The sequence below is a fragment of the Harpegnathos saltator genome, unplaced genomic scaffold, assembly GCF_003227715.2.
Source record: "Harpegnathos saltator strain DR-91 unplaced genomic scaffold, Hsal_v8.6 scaffold259, whole genome shotgun sequence".
Taxonomy (NCBI): Eukaryota; Metazoa; Arthropoda; class Insecta; order Hymenoptera; family Formicidae; genus Harpegnathos; species Harpegnathos saltator.
In genome coordinates, this window is record NW_020230049.1 from 466,598 (window position 1) to 484,984 (window position 18,387).

At 32.5% G+C, this 18,387-nt stretch overlaps 1 protein-coding gene across 2 annotated transcripts; it reads left to right on the top strand.

Annotated features, from left to right (window-relative positions):
* The first annotated feature begins 9,009 nt into the window (after positions 1-9,009).
* Positions 9,010-17,713, top strand: LOC105185868 (uncharacterized). 2 transcript variants are annotated; one of them, XM_011145705.3, is made up of 6 exons: positions 9,010-9,284; positions 14,261-14,423; positions 14,571-14,800; positions 14,880-14,936; positions 15,026-15,135; positions 16,088-17,713. In XM_011145705.3, the coding sequence occupies exons 1-6, from the start codon at positions 9,216-9,218 to the stop codon at positions 16,317-16,319; spliced, it is 861 nt and encodes a 286-aa protein (XP_011144007.1). In that variant the 5' UTR covers positions 9,010-9,215; the 3' UTR covers positions 16,320-17,713. The 2 variants fall into 2 exon arrangements, with proteins under 2 accessions (XP_011144007.1, XP_011144008.1); XM_011145706.3 differs by having other exon boundaries at positions 9,013-9,272; positions 16,088-17,710.
* Positions 17,714-18,387: the final 674 nt, after the last annotated feature.

Here is an 18,387-nt window from a genome sequence, read left to right on the forward strand (position 1 = left end):
GATATAATTTTAGTTTCTGTAGATTAGTACCACTGTTGAAGTAGTAAGTCTGTTAGTTGCGTAAACCTTTCGACAGATGTGCGCGCGTGTAAATAATACTGTACAACTATTATATAGAAAAACGTAAATATAAAATATATTGTAGTATTTCATTAAAATAAAATTAAGAAAAAATGACAAGTAAATGGAAACCTAAAATACGTAAAATACGTAAAATACGTAAGTGAGATAAATAAGTGAGAATATAAGTAATAAAATAATAAGTGAGCATACAAAGTGAACAAGAGAAAAAAATAAATAAAACAAGAGAAAAAAATAATAAATATTGTATTTACATAAGTTGCGTGTGTGTGTGTGTGTGTAAGTAGATAAACAATAATTATATGTAATTAAATAATTTTAATTTTTCACTGTTTTGACATGTTACAGTAAATATTACTCGTTGTTGGAGCATAGTTCTTCGCACTGGAATCAATTTACCTTTATTGTCATCAAATGTATGTCAAATATATTGTCAAATATATGTCAGATAAGTAATTTATATTTACATAAGATAAAAAATTAAATATTCATGTGCTGTTTATAATTGTAGTATGTTGTTAAATTGATTCTTTCCTTTGATTTAATTTTTGTTCCAGTTTTCCCAGCTATGTACGTGTTTGCAGAATGTTAATAGAGAATAATTATTGTGGAATAAGATTGCCACATTCCAAGCTTTGATGAACATCACTCATGGTTATAGCATCGTTCTTCGCACCTGGATCAATTTGCCATCATTGTCATCTGTGGAATGAAATTCATGCATGATGAGAGAAGTGTAAGCAAGGAAATTAGAGAGATATAAATCAAGGATAAACAATTATATCAGATAAGTAGTTTATATTTACATAAGATAAAAGAAAATATTTATGTTCATGCTGTTTATAATTGTACATGTTGTTGAACCGATTCTTTCTTTTGAATTTTTTTTCAATTTTCCAGCAATCCATATGCTCGCTGAAAGTTGATACCCAGAGAATAATTTTCTGTGAAATAAGGTTGCCAAATTTTGAAGGTACTGTGTCCTAGTTATAAACAGAAGTTGAAATTACATTCTGATGTCAAATATCCGTCACCAGCAAAGCCACGACAGATTGACGAGAGCAGGTTTGTAAAATTGATGTTTACTATTATTTTTTATCGACGTTTTCTATAGATATATTCGATGTTTATTACCATCTTGTAACAATACTTCCATCTTGGACCAATATATATTGGTCCAATATATATTGGTCCAATATATATTGGATATATATATCCAATCCAACCAAATATAGGAATAGCAGATTTTGAAAGAGCAGAACGAAACGCATTAAAAATTGTTTTTCCTAGTATTAAAGTAATTGGCTGCTTTTTTCATTATAGCCAGGTAATAAAAAATAACAACACATATAATAATAAACATGAAATGTACATCACTTTTCTTTATATTACTTCCTTATTACAAGCGTTAGTACATAATGCAAAAAAGCATAGAATATTAAAGGACAAAAATAATAATGAAGAAATAGGATATGGTGCAATTAAATTATTAATATCTTTAGCTTTGTTGCCTGAATCTTTAATAAAGGAAGGCTTCAATACAATTTCAACAATAATTTTTGCCAATTGCAAATATAGTGAGCCATTTCTTAATTATTATAAAAGAACATGGCTTAACGGTTTTAAACCCGAGTCGTTCTGTGTATATAAACAATTACATAAAACTAATAATATATCAGAGCGACATAATAGAGGATTCAAAGAAAAACTGAATAAACATTCTATAATCGTCGCATTTTTAGATATTTGTACACAGTGTTACACTTATTTTCAGAATATTTTTAATGTTTTTATAATTAAATATTATTTACAGCAAACTTGGCAGACCATCAAAAAAATATATACAGTATTATTAATCACCTTGCATTTTGGTCAAGATCTGAGAATAATATTTTAAAGGAAAAAGAAGAAAAATTACAAAAAATTTGGAGCAAAATAAATAATAATACAAACATAGATATGTTATTAATTTTATACGAACTGTCAGAATTAATAGGAAGAGAAATAAATTTATAAACACGTTCTTAATTTTTTTATTCTTCTTTTAATTTTCCTTCTTGTTGCACAAACTTGCGATTATCTGACTTCTCATGGCTTATACATCTACTTATAATACATGATTTTTATTTTGCTACAGGTATTTCTTTTAAAAATTGATCCTCAATTTTTGGAGAAACTATATATTTCTGTATCAGATTTCAAATCCTAATAACCATATTTGTAGAGGCAAGTATTGGCAATAAATCCTATTTGAAAGATAAAAGCTGAAAGATAAAAAACATATGATTCAGTACACTCAACAAGATGGTAATAAACATCGAATATATCTATAGAAAACGTCGATAAAAAATAATAGTAAACATCAATTTTACAAATCTGTTCTCGTCAATCTGTCGTGGCTTTGCTGGTGACGGATATTTGACATCAGAATGTAATTTCAACTTCTGTTTATAACTAGGACACAGTACCTTCAAAATTTGGCAACCTTATTTCACAGAAAATTATTCTCTGGGTATCAACTTTCAGCGAGCATATGGATTGCTGGAAAATTGAAAAAAAATTCAAAAGAAAGAATCGGTTCAACAACATGTACAATTATAAACAGCATGAACATAAATATTTTCTTTTATCTTATGTAAATATAAACTACTTATCTGATATAATTGTTTATCCTTGATTTATATCTCTCTAATTTCCTTGCTTACACTTCTCTCATCATGCATGAATTTCATTCCACAGATGACAATGATGGCAAATTGATCCAGGTGCGAAGAACGATGCTATAACCATGAGTGATGTTCATCAAGGCTTGGAATTTGGCAACCTTATTCCACAATAATTATTCTCTATTAACATTCTGCAAACGCGTACATAGCTGGGAAAACTGGAACAAAAATTAAATCAAAGGAAAGAATCAATTTAACAACATCTACAATTATAAACAGCACATGAATATTTAATTTTTTATCTTATGTAAATATAAATTACTTATCTGACATATATTTGTTGATGACAATGAAGGTAAATTGATTCCAGTGCGAAGAACTATGCTCCAACAACGAGTAATATTTACTGTGACATGTCAAAACAGTGAAAAATTAAAATTATTTAATTACATATAATTATTGTTTATCTACTTACACACACACACACACACACACGCAACTTATGTAAATACAATATTTATTATTTTTTTCTCTTGTTTTATTTATTTTTTTCTCTTGTTCACTTTGTATGCTCACTTATTATTTTATTACTTATATTCTCATTTATTTATCTCACTTATTACGTATTTTAGGTTTCCATTTACTTGTCATTTTTTCTTAATTTTATTTTAATGAAATACTACAATATATTTTATATTTACGTTTTTCTATATAATAGTTGTACAGTATTATTTACACGCGCGCACATCTGTCGAAAGGTTTACGCAACTAACAGACTTACTACTTCAACAGTGGTACTAATCTACAGAAACTAAAATTATATCGTGCAGAGATTTTCATTGGTACCAATGTTATCCCCTCCACTTTTCGCGGACTGTCGCCTTACGTTTCCGAGATATAAGTCTGTAACTCTTTAACTAACTCACCCAGTATACGTCTTGAGATACGTCTTGAGTGGCGTGCAAAACTTTTGAGCCACACAATTATTATTATATATTCATTTCATAGTGAGCGCTAAAAACTTTACACATATATATAAACAAAATGTATTTATTTGTCCTACAATTGTATAAACTTTACAAACTCCTAATAATCTAAATACTTTATATTTACACAATGTCTTATTACAAACAGTGCAAAAGTATTGCGCCAAAAAGTTTTCTTATGCATAAGAAAAATATATTATTGAAAAATAATAACAAAAAATGTTGTCAACGTTTTTTAAACTTAATAATTTATTGCCATGCCTTTAGAAGCAATCATTGTAGCATAACGACAAGACATTGATGCTATTAAATTAGAAATGCGATCTTGAGATAAATTTTGCCATTGAATTTGCAAATCTTGCCACAATTCAGCTTTATTCGAGTGTTTCTTATTTTCTGTTCCGAATAACTGAAACTTTGACTCGTCAGAGAAAAGTACTTTTCGCCAATCAACTTCAGCTCAATATTCAAATTTCCTTGCAAAATCTAATTGAGCTTTCTTATTTTGTGCACTAATTAATGTTTGTTTTTACACCAGCACGTCCTAAAAGGTCTACTTCTTTTAGACGTCGAGATATTGTACTTCGACTAACATCAGCAAGATTTTCATTTCGTAGTTCTCGAGAAATATTCATGGCAGTTTTTCTAATATCTGCTATCGACTTTCTTTTAATTATTTTATCGACGCGCTTTGTAGTTTTGCAAGGTTCTGCAAGGTTTTGCAAGGTCTATTGTTTCGTGGTTTATCAGCTAGAGAGTTCGTCAACTTATATTTAGCAATAATCCTATTTACAGTACTTTTATCAATTAATAAGCAATTAGCAATTTCGCGAGAAACCTTTCCTTCTCAAGAAAGATTAACCACGGCTTTGCGTAACTGAAGGCTTGTATGTTTCGGCATTGCGGTAGACAATAGACTGAAACTTAGTTAAAGCAAATATTTACGAAGGAGTTTCATAAGAAACGTAAACAAACCAGGCTCATAAAGTCACAACAAGAATACGGCTCAATACTTTTGAACACATGTAAATATTATATGACTAAATAATTAAAAACTATGTAATTTCAAAATTTTGTAACTGTACTATTATTTGTAAGAATGTCATGTCAACTATTTTATGTAATTAATTTTTAGAGTAAATCAATATATTGTCATGTATCTTAGAAAGATACTATGGCTCGAAACTTTCGCACGCCACTGTATATCTATTGATATCATGAAGAAATTCCTTCCAACATTCTTATTTGCCCTGGCCTTATTCGTGTTCATGTCTGCACATCTTCCCTCGATAATGTCTTTCTTTTTAATTAATATTTATATTTATTTATATTTAATTTATATTTATATTTATTTTTTATTTATATTTATATTTATTTATATTTAAGGAAACTTTTCTGCTCTGTAGTCCAAGTAGCTTTCCTACTTTTTTATTTGTTGTATCCATTGAGAATAATTTTACTCTCACAAATTAAAAAAAGAAGAATCTCAAAATGTAAACATGTTTATAGCCTCAAAAGCCGCAGTTTGACAATTCCTTGGTGATTACATTTCATTCGCTACGAAATATTTGAAAATAAGTTTGAAATTATTAAATATAAGATCTTACTATCGGAATGAATACTGTCGGAAGAGCTTAATTTCTTTAGTCCGGATATCAAATTTCAACCATTTCGGACAAATGTCTAAATAATATAGCCTTAGTTCATCGTTAGTCCATAGATAGAAACTAGACCATCGAAGAACTAACTAAGCCAGGACTAAAAAAGGGTACGGTTTTACACATACGAGGGCAGTCTGAAAAGTTTTGAGCCTAACGTAGAAACAAGTATTTTTTCGGTCAAATGTAGTTTTATTTTTCAACATAGTCTCCTTTTAAGTCGACACATTTTTCCCAACGATGCTCTAATCTCTTTAACCCTTCCAAATAGTAGTTGGCGTCTTGCTCCGCAAAATAGGCGTTTACGTATGCGATGACCTCCTCGTTCGATGAAAATCTCTGTCCTCCAAGCGAAACTTTAAGCTTGGAAGAAAGGAAAAAGTCATTGGGGGCCAGATCTGGTGAGTACGGTGGGTGGTCAACCAATTAAAAGTGCAATTCATGAATTTTGGCTATGGCGACCGCCGATTGCGTTTTTGGTCCAAAGTGAGCAAGCGCGGCACCCAACGCGCGGATAGCTTACGCATGTCCAATTCTTCAGTCAATATATGACAAACGCGTTCTTTCGATATGCCCATAGCCTCTGCTATCTCTCTAACCTTGATTCGACGGTCGTTCAGTACCATTTGATGAACATTTTCAATGTTATCGATGGTGGTCGCAGTTTTTGGCCGTCCCGAACGCTCATCATCAGCCAAGGTGGTACGACCACGTTTAAATTCAGCTGCCCATCTTTTCACGGTGGCAAATGATGGGACAGAGTCCCCGTAAACAGCGTCCAACTCGGTTTTTGTTTGCGCAGGCGTATTACCTTTCAAATGCAAGAATTTAATCACGGCACGATATTCGATTTTTTCCATTTTTACAAAAACACTGACATCGACTAACACAAACGACTGCCAAACAACAACTGAGCGTCCAAAATGGCTGAAATTTTTCAGTCATCTTTCAAAGCATATATCATTGTAGTACCAGAATGGTTTTGGAATAGAGCCATCTTCATATTAAGGTTCAAAACTTTTCAGACTGCCCTCGTAGGCCCATATTCTGAACTCTTTTTTATCACTAAAAATAACTCTAAAAGTGACTTACAGCCAATCAGAAGGCTTATAAGTCACTTTTAAAGCGACTTTAGCAATAAAAGAAGAAGAAGAGCTTTGAACAGCATCCTTCATATTTAAAAATAAAATTCCGCTCCAACACTAAAATGACAGTCGAACCTCTCTAATTCGAGTGATTCATGAAACATAGATTTTCAGTACTGGCAATGGATATGTCGGAATGCAGTTCAAGATTAGTCGAAGAGGTTCGAAAAACTTCTCAAAGATAACGATTCGGCTTGAACGATCGATCCTTTCTACGCTGTTATATATGTATTTTTATGCACCAGCATATTTATTATTTATATCTCTCGAGACACAACTGCGATGTGAAAAATGCACGAATCTACGCGAAAGCGCCGGTGCAGCTGAAATTCCTCTTTTTCCGCGCCAATGCGAAAGTCGTTAATTAGGTTGGCAATTTTTTATACGCTATTATCATTTCGGCAGCGAGTGTCTCTAGCACGTCGTGTCTGTGAAGTTAGCACGACGTTTTAAAAATTATTAAAAAACAATGTTTGTTCCAATGTCTAGAAAACTGTCCAGAAAAAATTCTAGTTAAATTTTTTGTGACTTTCTGCTGTAAAAGTAAGAAAAAACAAATTTGTAATTTTAAGTATTCTAAATGGCATTTAATGTAGTGTGCAACGCGATATAATAAATGGATATATTATATGTATGTATTTACGTTAAAATATAGGCCAATATATTTTTAAGCAAGACTTTTTTCTCTAAAAATTCTTGCACTTCGTTCATGACGAAACAACATACACTGAATAATGATTTTTCTTCTTTTCTCCTTTGCTCTATATTTCTCAACGTTATCCATAAGACAAAAAACAACGGCGACGATTGTCATATGCAGAGAGTCTCTGTGTGAGTAGATGGAAGAAGAAAAATGTCGACAAGAGTTCCTCTCGATATAAGAGGAGAATTAATTGATACAAGAGGAAATCTTCTTGAAATAAGAGGAGAATAATTAGAATAATATCTAATAAATTTTAGATGAATGGTTTATTTTAATCGCTTTATCGAAAGTGAAATCCTCTGTTATAAGAGGCTTCGCTAAGAATATGAGACTATGGGGAAAATCACTTTACAAATAGAATATTTTTTTTTGTGGACGTTGTCAAATAAGATTACGTATAATTAATGAGGAGTTGAAAATTCCACCATTCAATCAAATGGACCACATATGTGTAACTTCGCAATAATGTTGAACCACGTCCATTTAGCAATCTCTTTCATTCGGTATATGTGGACGATCAATTTGAGAATTCACCCGAATTTTCTGCGAAGATACTTGCAGAAATGGAAGTAGATGCCTCGTAGGATCCTTGCGATGTGATTTTCGTCAAGCTTTCTTAATGTGCGCGTTCACTATCTGCAGATGACGAATATCGCGTGCGACTCGGCGAGAAAATTGTGCAATCCCCGATTCAGCGCGCCTAAAATTGTTGCAGTCTATCCGTTGCAAATGACGAACGTCCAGACGAAGTGCGTATGTAGTTCGAAATCGTATAATCCTAGCTTACTAACTAACGACTAAACCGGTGCAGTCTATCTGGCGAGGATATGACATCAGATTTCCTGCTGGCGGTCTAAATCTAATAAGTTCTGACCGCATTTGCTGACGATGTTAGGCGGTGTTAGACGCTAAATATACTTTGTTTTTTTGCAATGACTTACATACGAGTGAGATAATCGAGAGGAATTAGCGGGTATTCGTTCGCCTAAAGTGGACGCGCAATCTTAGAAATCTTAGAAATCTTAGAAATACTTTTACATCGCAATCGTCAGCCATTCCTATACTACTTTCTGACGATTAATCTATCGATTGTGCTAATTTTTCCTACAGAATAAATAGCAGTGAATCAAAACCGTGCCCTTAAAAGAAAGAATCGTAAAACAATAATTAATTAAATATTAAAATAGCGCAGTCGTAAGTAAAACTATGTACAACAAAATCGGAAGACAGACATTGATAGGATATGGAAATTCGAATAGTACAAAACACCTTAAGATCCTTCTGGATATACGAGCGATAAAACATTTGAAACAGTTTTGGAACATTTTTCAAGATAACTAGGACATACACATACACATCCGGAACAATAAAAATATTTTATGTTATTCAGAGATTTAAATAGCAAAGAAAAGAAAACTGTAAAGTTAATTTCTGATCTCGATGGTTACAGATTCATGACTATGCGACATCAATTCCCGCGAGTCTCTTTTTGTTTCACGATATTTCGGCAAATAGTGTAATTTTAAGGGACATAACACATTTCCGGAAGATTTTATCAGAGATTAATTTCCTTCTCTTCGTCAGATAGAGCTAATCCATCCATTTTGTTGCAACAATAAAAAATCAACGTTCTCGTGATTGGTAGTCTGAAGATCTAAGATAAAAGTCTCGGAAGCAGATAATATGCGGCTGATAAGAGAGAACCCACATTTACTGACGCGATAGGAAGTCGTCATATATCCGAGTCAGTTTAAACAGAGGGAGAGAAAGGCGTACTTAAATACGAAGAGTCGGCTTAAGGCTCACAAGTTCAACAGCAGCCACTGTTTAATTAGTATCAATTTTTCGAGAGTATCTGCTCCATTTGTCCTCTTTACTCAAATCGTTCCCGTGCAATTTACTTACCTTCACGTTACACAGTGTGTTACATTTATATTTTACTTCGTGTGAAAGAAAGAAGAAATACGACTGTGACAATGGTGTCAGAAAAATTATCTCCGACATTCTTGATAACAGTTTTTGTCATCTTACCGGTATGTGTGTGTGTATGTTGATGTTTTAAGAAATATTATATCTTACCAATTTTTTCGATATTATTATTCACCATATACAGGGAAAAATATCATGTTTTATGAAAAATATCATTGATATGAACCAAGAGATATCGCTAAAAGAAGCGATTACTCAGTTTCTTCCTTTTTTTAAGTAATAGTTATCTCCGTTAAAAAATATTTTCTTGATAATAGTCTTAAAATATACTCATTGTTTTTTCTTTAGAAATTTTAGAAGAACACTCAAAAGAAGAATTTATTCTTTTTTCAATAATATTATTAAAGGATTCTGCAGAATCTTTAGGGGAAGTAGCTTTCGGCTAAATTTTTTGAAGATTTGCCCCCAAACTCCCAGAAACCGCAAATTTGAGCCGCTGTACAGAACTTTGAATCCATTAATACTTTGGATCTATATATCAAAAACTATTATGTAGAAAATTTTTAAAAAGTTTAGCCGAAAGCCATTTTCTATTGTAGGAAAAAAACACGTGAATAGTGAGGATTATACAGGATGCGTCTTTATTGTTCGGTCACTTTGATCTCTCAGGATTTTCCGCGCCGCGTACATCTAGCTTACATATACAAGACAAAAACATTCTCGAAGATTCCATTCGTTTTCAAAGAGTTTCAAAGAGTTATCCACAATCAAACGTATCACCACGGATCTTTTGGAAATGAAAAAAATTGTGAAGATTAATCAGATTAAACTAAGAAGAAAAGTCAAGTATCATTTTGTAAAAATCGCAATAGTTATTAAGTTATTAAAATGATCACATTTTCAATCATTAATAACTTAATAACATCACAATCTAGAAGCTCTTTTAATTGATAACATGAACATTTGCATATTTATTTGCAAAATGGTAAAGGACTTTTTTGTTCAGAATGACCTAATTTACAATTATATGACGGCTATATTATAATAGCGACAGGTTTAAAATTCAGAGTTCAAAATTCAATATATCCATATCTATCGTTAGACACAATAGCCGTCATGTAATTGTAAATTAAGTTATCCTGAATAAAAAAGTCCTTTACCATTTTGCAAATAAATACGTAAATTTTCAAATTATCAATTAAAAGATCTTTTAGATATAGTCGTTTTAAATCATTAATAACTATTGCGATTTTTGCAAAATGGTATATTACTTTTCTCTTCAGTTTGATCTAATTAATCTTCACAATTTTCCGTTTTCAAAAGATCCCGGACATCCTATATAAAGATTCTGCAGGGGGCCCTTCATACATAGAAAGCAATACAGAAACTTTGTTTTAACTTAATATCTTTTATTATTATAAGTATTAAACTTACTTAGAATTCAGAATATATTTTAAGTAAATTTGACGCTTATGATGAATTTGTAATAGATTTGCGAATATATAAATTTACGAAATACTTCAGCAACTTGAAAATACTTGAAGCGACTTGAAACAACTTAAAGAAGTAACATTTACTTGAATGCAATATACATATTTTTCTATATGTATTTGTCATAAGAAACTATTATCTACGTTACGTTTTACATTGGTTAAAATTCAAAAGTTTAATAGATCTTTAATAATCTTTACAAAATCTCCATTTTTAGCATGTGATAAACTCATCAATTTAGTAAAGCAGAAAATTCAGCAACAACAAAATATTTTCTATACACAAATGTAATACATTAAAATAATTTGTGTGGTTGCACGTCAAAATCAGTTTAGACATTACAAAAATAGCTGAAAACGATTTCTAATATAATTATTTTTTAAGAAAGTGCAAACAAAAACTTTTTTCTCTTGCTAAAAAGATGAACAAATCAATATAGCATATGTAAATTTTATATTTCTTACAGTGTCACAGATCATACGAGGATAGTCCCAGAAGTACCTCACCTAACAAAGAAAACACAAAAAATCTGGGAAAAAATATCTTTATTTCTCTACATAGTCTCCTTTCAGCTCAATATACTTTTCCCAGCGATGTTCAATAGCTTCGATACCCTGTTTATAATGGGAATCGTCGAGCTCCTCAAAATGGCCATCAAGCCACCTTGGTCCATTGTTTTGACTGTTCCTTCGTCTCAGGTGTGAAGTGATGGACCCATGTTTCATCCTTGGTTATGAATCGACGCAAAAACTCGGCTTTATTGCTGCGAAACTTCGCCAAACACTCGATTGAAACATCCTCACGACGCTGTTTTTGTTCCAATCGCGGCACCATCTTGCGCACAGCTTTCTCATATCCAAATTTTCAGTCAATATGCGATGTACAGCACTTTTTGAAATGCCTACCATGTCTGCTAACTTGCGCACTTTCAGTCGACGGTCATCCAATACCAATTTGTGGATCTTCTTCACGATTTTTGGCGTGGTCACCTCATTTGGTCGACCACTGCGATGTTCGTCTTGGCAACTCATACGGCCTCGTTTAAACCTTGCCACCCAATATTTTACTGTTGTAAACGAAGGAGCAGACTCCCCCAGAGTAGAATCTAGCTCCGCTTTGATATTGGTTGGATTGAGGCCTTTCAAATGAAAGTATTGTATCACGTAACGATGACCAATTTTTTCCATGTTTACAAATTCACTGAGAGCGTTCACTATTGATGGCTGCCAAACAAATACCAAACAACGTAGCGTCATCAAACTTTAAACTTAAGCTTTATAAGGTTGATACTTTCTACTATAGTCATTCTTTTCTAACAACAACCGCTATTTATACGTCAGGTCAGGTACTTCTGGGACTACCCTCGTATATAGAAAAAAAGCAAAACTTTTTATATTATATTTTTATATGTCGACAACAAATGCTGTCCTTTACTTAGTTTTTCCCGGAAATCATGTTTCCAACTATCTTCCGTGTATACTTCCAATACATATTAATATCAAAATAGAATTGATAAAATGTAATCTCTTCTAAACATTTACCGGCAGCTCAAACTATTTCGACCGAAGGTCTAAAACGTCATTGAGAAATTTTAACAATACGATCAGTACGAGATGCAATATACTAAATTTACTACTAATAGATTAACATATTGAAAAGTGGTGCAATATTTGATCGATATATATAAAACTAACGTGAAAGTAAATAAGTTTCTAAACATCAATTCGTATCTATACAGGGTGCACGATTTATCTGAAGACATTGAAATATCTCGAGAACTATGCATTGGATAAAAAAAAGTGGTTAATAAAAGTTGTTAGTCTCGAAGGGGGACATCTAATGATACCAAACTCGGCCTCCCACCCCACCCCCTGGGGATGGGGGTTGGGGGCAACTTTGAAATCTTAAATGGAAACCCCCATTTTTTATTGCAGATACGGATTCTACGCCACAAAATACGTAAATTTTGTCCGAAACTTTTTTTTCGATTCGTGATAGATGGCGCTGTAATCGCAAAAAATTATATTTTCCGCAATTCTCCAGAAATGATCATTGGATTGAGAAATAAAAATTACCTGTTCAATATTTTTAAAGAAAATAATAAAAGTTATTCCCCCCCCCCATCCTCTCGGAGTAGGGTGGGTGATAACGTTAAAATCTCAAATGGGGACTCATATTTTTCATTGCAGAATTAGATTGTACGTGAAACTTTATTGAAACAATTTTTTTCATTCGTGATAGATAGCGTTGAATTTTTCCGAGAAACTACTTTTAGCGTTACACAGGAACAACGACGAGGACGTAGTAGTTTTATGTTCCCTTCGGGTGTTTTTTTAATGTGAGTCCCCTTGCCTCTCACAGACCGGGGTGCTTTTTTAATGTGAGTCCCCTTGCCACTCACTGTTCAATTAATTAGAGTAAGTGTTCGAAATTTTTACCTTCAACTTCAATACACTTATTGATCCTTTTTTCAAATGACTGTACACAGGATAGAAGCATATCTGCGGGAGTTTCAGCGCAAGCGTTTCTTATGCGTTCTACCATGTTTTCATGAGTTGTTGGCACTTGTTGATTTAAAAATATTGAACAGGTATTTTTTATTTCTCAATCCAATGATCATTTCTGGAGAATTGCGGAAAATATAATTTTTTGCGATTACAGCGCCATCTATCACGAATCGAAAAAAAAGTTTCGGACAAAATTTACGTATTTTGTGGCGTAGAATCCGTATCTGCAATAAAAAATGGAGGTTTCCATTTAAGATTTCAAAGTTGCCCCCAACCTCCACCCCCAGGGGGTGAGGTGGGAGGTCGACATTGGTATCATTGGATATCCCCCTTCGAGACTAACAACTTTCATTAACCACTTTTTTTTTATTCAATGCATAGTTTTCGAGATATTTCAATGTCTTCAGATAAATCGTGCACCCTGCATATATAGAGTATATAAAAAATACCGAGACGACAAAATATCTCGAAAACTAAGCATTTTATTAATTTAATAGAAAAAAGTATTCCAGACAAAAATTGCATGGAGACATAAAACAATTATATCATTTTGTTTACAGATAACGCCATTTTCGAAATATTCACTGACCGTTATTTTTCTTAAACGGAAATTTTCCCAATTTTTTATTATATCATCTTTTTCTACCAATTAATTTTAATAACTTTTGTCTGAAACATTTTTCCAAAATGCTTAGTTTTCGAGATATTTCGCTACGTCCCGGTACTTTTTATACACACTGTATGATCTAGCTATATTATAAAAATCGTTTACATAAAATTGTAAATACATTTATAATCAATCATTCCATTTCGTAAAAAGAAAGAAGAAATGTATTGGGCTGTTAATCTAAAGGGCAATAAATCTAAAGGCAATCTAAAGGCAATTAATTTAAAGGCAATAAATCTAAAGGGCTGTTGATCAAATTATTGCCGAAATATTTTAATCATAATGTAATCAATAAGATCTGTGTACGTTAAGACTTCATCAATGAAAGAAGCGAATGTAGTTTCAATAATATTTTAGAAAGATAAATAAGCAATGAGACAAAAAAGAGGAATAAAGAATCGCATTTATATTTTTTAACTTATTTCAGATCATTCTAAAGGCACAATATTATCGTGCGAACCATCCATTGAAATTGTTCCGTTATAATTCTGACAATAGTAAATATTCAAAAGATTCCGATATAGTTATATCGGAATCATATGATGATCCCGACAATGTGAAAAACGAGAAAGTGAGGATGCGTTCTTCAGGTAATGTATAAAGATCTCAAAACAATATTTCAACAATCAAACTAGGAGCTGGGTTGTGGTTAAAGATCATCTCTCTGTTTTTACACAATTTAACTTACAAAATAATAATGCAATCTTCGTTTAAACGCAACGCTCTTGTGTATACAGCTGCGGACAAGATTCGTAAGCCCAAAGAATCGGAAAACAATATTATATTTCCGGACGAAGACATCTTGCAAGTGCGTACCGGCGATGATATTGCAAATCTTGAATACGGTTTGGTGCCAACTTGTAATGAGAAAAATTTCTGCGAAAAAGTTCCATATTATCCCACGAAGTTGGTGAATGAAATCCTCAGGAACAATCCCAGTCTGATGAATTACGCGACTGTGGACGCCGTCAGTAGAACCGTTTCTTTTTCCGTATGCTTTTCTTATCTTTTATATCTTTAAAAATTTTTTTTTCTCATATTAACAGGTGGAAACTATTTCGCATCGGGCAGGCTTAGGTGACGACGAGCTTTGTACTTCTATGGTATGTAGAAACGTCTTCAAACTTGGGTTTTACTATCAATGTAGCAGCTTTCGATTGCGCGGACATTAATAAAAGTGGTGTAATTTCAGGTAAGTTTGATAAACCCCAGATCGGCCAAAAACATAAATGACGATTGGCTGTTTATCGTACAATCAGAGGACTCGAATTTCACTCAAGCTGTACGAGTCGAAATTTGCGGGTGAGTATTGAATTAAGAAATGTTTACAAATAATAGTTTGGCGGTTTTTTAATGTTTATGTATTGTATAATACAATATAATACAAACATATGACAAGAGAAAAGACACATGGGTATACATGAACATGAGTAGTTACTTTCATGAAGGTAAGATGGAATGTTACGAAGTAATGTAACGTATGTTCTGTTTCTTGAAATTTTTAAAAAAGGTAAAAAATGGCACCAAGTACACGCGCTATATAAAAATGTTTATTAGTTAAATATATTATAAGAAGTTAAAACTTTAATAAAGAATATATTTAGAAAAGTCATATAGTACAAAAATCTGTTTAAATCAATTTTTTCTAAAAAAAATTATGATATTAAAAAGTTACGCCAAAATAAAAATGAAAATTTGTACATCATTTATATCATATTTGACATTCAAAATGTTATACCCAATAAAATATTAACTTAAACAAAAATATGGCATTTTATAAAATACAAAAAAATATTATATCCAATAAAATATAAATTTGTATATCAAGCCTTGATATTAAAAAAAAGAAATATATATATATATATATAAAAAACTGTTGTATAAAATAGTTTTGCTTTAAAAACTAAAATTTAAGGATTAAAAAATTTGAAACATTTAAGTATTGAATCTAATTAGCTTGGAAATATAGTTGGCTACATAAAAATAAGAAATATTTAAATAACAAATATATTGTAGAAGAACAATTTTATATTAAATCTACTTTTCTTAAAAAAGTAATTATATCAGAAAGTTGTGTCAAAATTAAAATATTAATTTGTACGCTACGGCTTAATATTAAAAATGGAAAAGTCTTGAAAATTTATATACAGCTATATAATATATTAAAAGTGGAAAAGCTATTTACAAAATATTTTACTTTCATGAAAGTAAGATGGAACGTTATGAAGTAACGTAACGTATGTTCTGTTTCTAGAAATGAAGGCACTTCTTGTAAAACAATCGATGGTGTCAATTTAGGATACAGTACAACGTGCAAGCAGAAACTTATTTATCGCCAACTGACGGCCATCTCCTATCAAGGCGACATCATTCGCGATTTATTCCCGATTCCTGCGAGTTGTTGCTGTCATCTTATTAACGATCTTACGCTTCAAGATAAGAGTGTCAAGTCTGTGGAAGAAACCAGTGGAAGAAACGCGGCGTAATCTCCGAATTACGCAAGAGACATTTGAGAATACTTAAAAGTTTAAGACAAAATATGTAGGACTTGAATATCAAGCGCAATTCTCGATTATGAAATTATGTTTGGCCACGGAGTTTCTTACAACTCAAAGCCGAAGAGGATACGTCACTCGTGACTAAGAATCTTTGAGAACGTTATATGTCGAATAAGATATTTTGATGATCTGAAAGAATGGACATTAAAAGACCATGCAAATCGACAAACGAATATTTGTGAACAAAATATGCGCTCCCATGTTATTTCAAGTGTGTTCTCATCTCGTCGTTAACATTAGTATAACATCATCTCCATTAACCTTCATGAACGAATCGTTAGATAAAACGATTATATGGCTCATTATTCTAAAAGATCTTCTTGGAATGCTTTGAAATCAGCAAGAGAGACTTCATCAAGCCGACGGGAAATATTTCCCAATCTATTTCATAAACAGCGGTATCGATTTTGGCGCTCTAAGCGCAAGTAAGAATAAGGGCCAAAGTTTACAAGACAAGCTTGGTGAATTCTAAACTCGAAGTGAACGCGAGGAATACATTTCGACAGAAATATAACTTTGAACTACTAACTTGGAATTACTAATTTTAAAGTGTCCGGCCTTGAGCATTACTTCGTTGTCGAACCAGCGATACAAATAGATCTGCATTAGCACGCAACCCAGATAAGATAAGCTCGAAACTCGAAACTCAACAGACTCTTCGTGGACATCTTGTAAATACTTAGACAGAGCACCGTCGAGTTCACGGCGAACTGTACGAAGATCATTACTGCGAACACCGAATTGATGCGTTCCGCGAGTCTACATAAGATGTAAAATTAGTCAATCGATGCGTTTTATGCTCGAGTGACTTTTTTTTCCCTCGATCTCACCCGTATATGTAGCGATGATGGCGGACAAACTTGCGAATTATCCATCGTTCGTGCGTTTTCATATTTCTTTTCGAGGCGCAGCTACGCTATTTTTGGGACTCTCTTCTCAACGTGTTCGGCAACATGCGAGCACGATGGCAAAGCACGTGTATGTCCAGTTGGGAACAAGTCTGTAGCATGAAGCCGAAGATGAGCGTCTCGTGAGCGACGCTGGCGTTCCAGTGCAACCATCAAACCGATGGTCTAGTGCAACATGGTGGCCCAGAAGTTATTCATCGGTGTGATGTTGTAGGATACCTAGTCGGACAGCAGTAGGATGTGGATGTTGGCGAAATACCGGAACTGGGAAACTGTGGCGAGAAAAACAGCCAACTCGTTGAGTATCTCGCATAGTGATCGTCCTGAGAAGATATTCTTGGTTCCATAAATTGGTGGTATACGTTTAGAAATTTCTTAGATAAGGTAAATGTCCCTATTTGTGACCATGTAAGGTTTTCACATGAGTTAATAAGAAAAAAGTACTCTAGAGTGATTCAAAACAAGAAAATTATACCGAACTCAAGATTAATCATTTTTATACTGAAAAAATTGTTTTGTTCGAGTTTTAAACATAATCTAATAAATATTGAAAGAGAAATTGCAAACTATGTAAATGTACATATTAGTGACTGCTTAATTGAAGTTTGGCCCTATTTGTGATCGTGATTTGTCCCGGTTGATGACCGGGGTATCAAATTGAATGTACCATTTTTTTTCTAGTGTACTTAGTGATCTCGTTTTTTCTCTATAATCGGATTATTAGATTTGTTGTTTTCTATTTAGTGCTGATCAAATGACTTTATTATACAATAAAATATTTTATTGTATTTGATAAAAAAATCACTCAATAAATAATTGGACAAGTAAGTAATTTGAAACTGTGGTCACAAATAGGTACAAAATACACGATGATCCAATTAGTGACCTAACCTGACTAATAGCGGTGTCGCTAGTTTTCCCTCCAGCATATGTCAAATATATTTTTGTTTATTCATATAAATGCAAATTACATTCATTTAAAAGCGTATGGAGATAAGTATTAATTATGTTTCTTTAGAAAATAGCAGCGAAATTTACTATTATGATTAATTTTCTTGAGCCGGTCACAAACAGAGACATGCGTATTT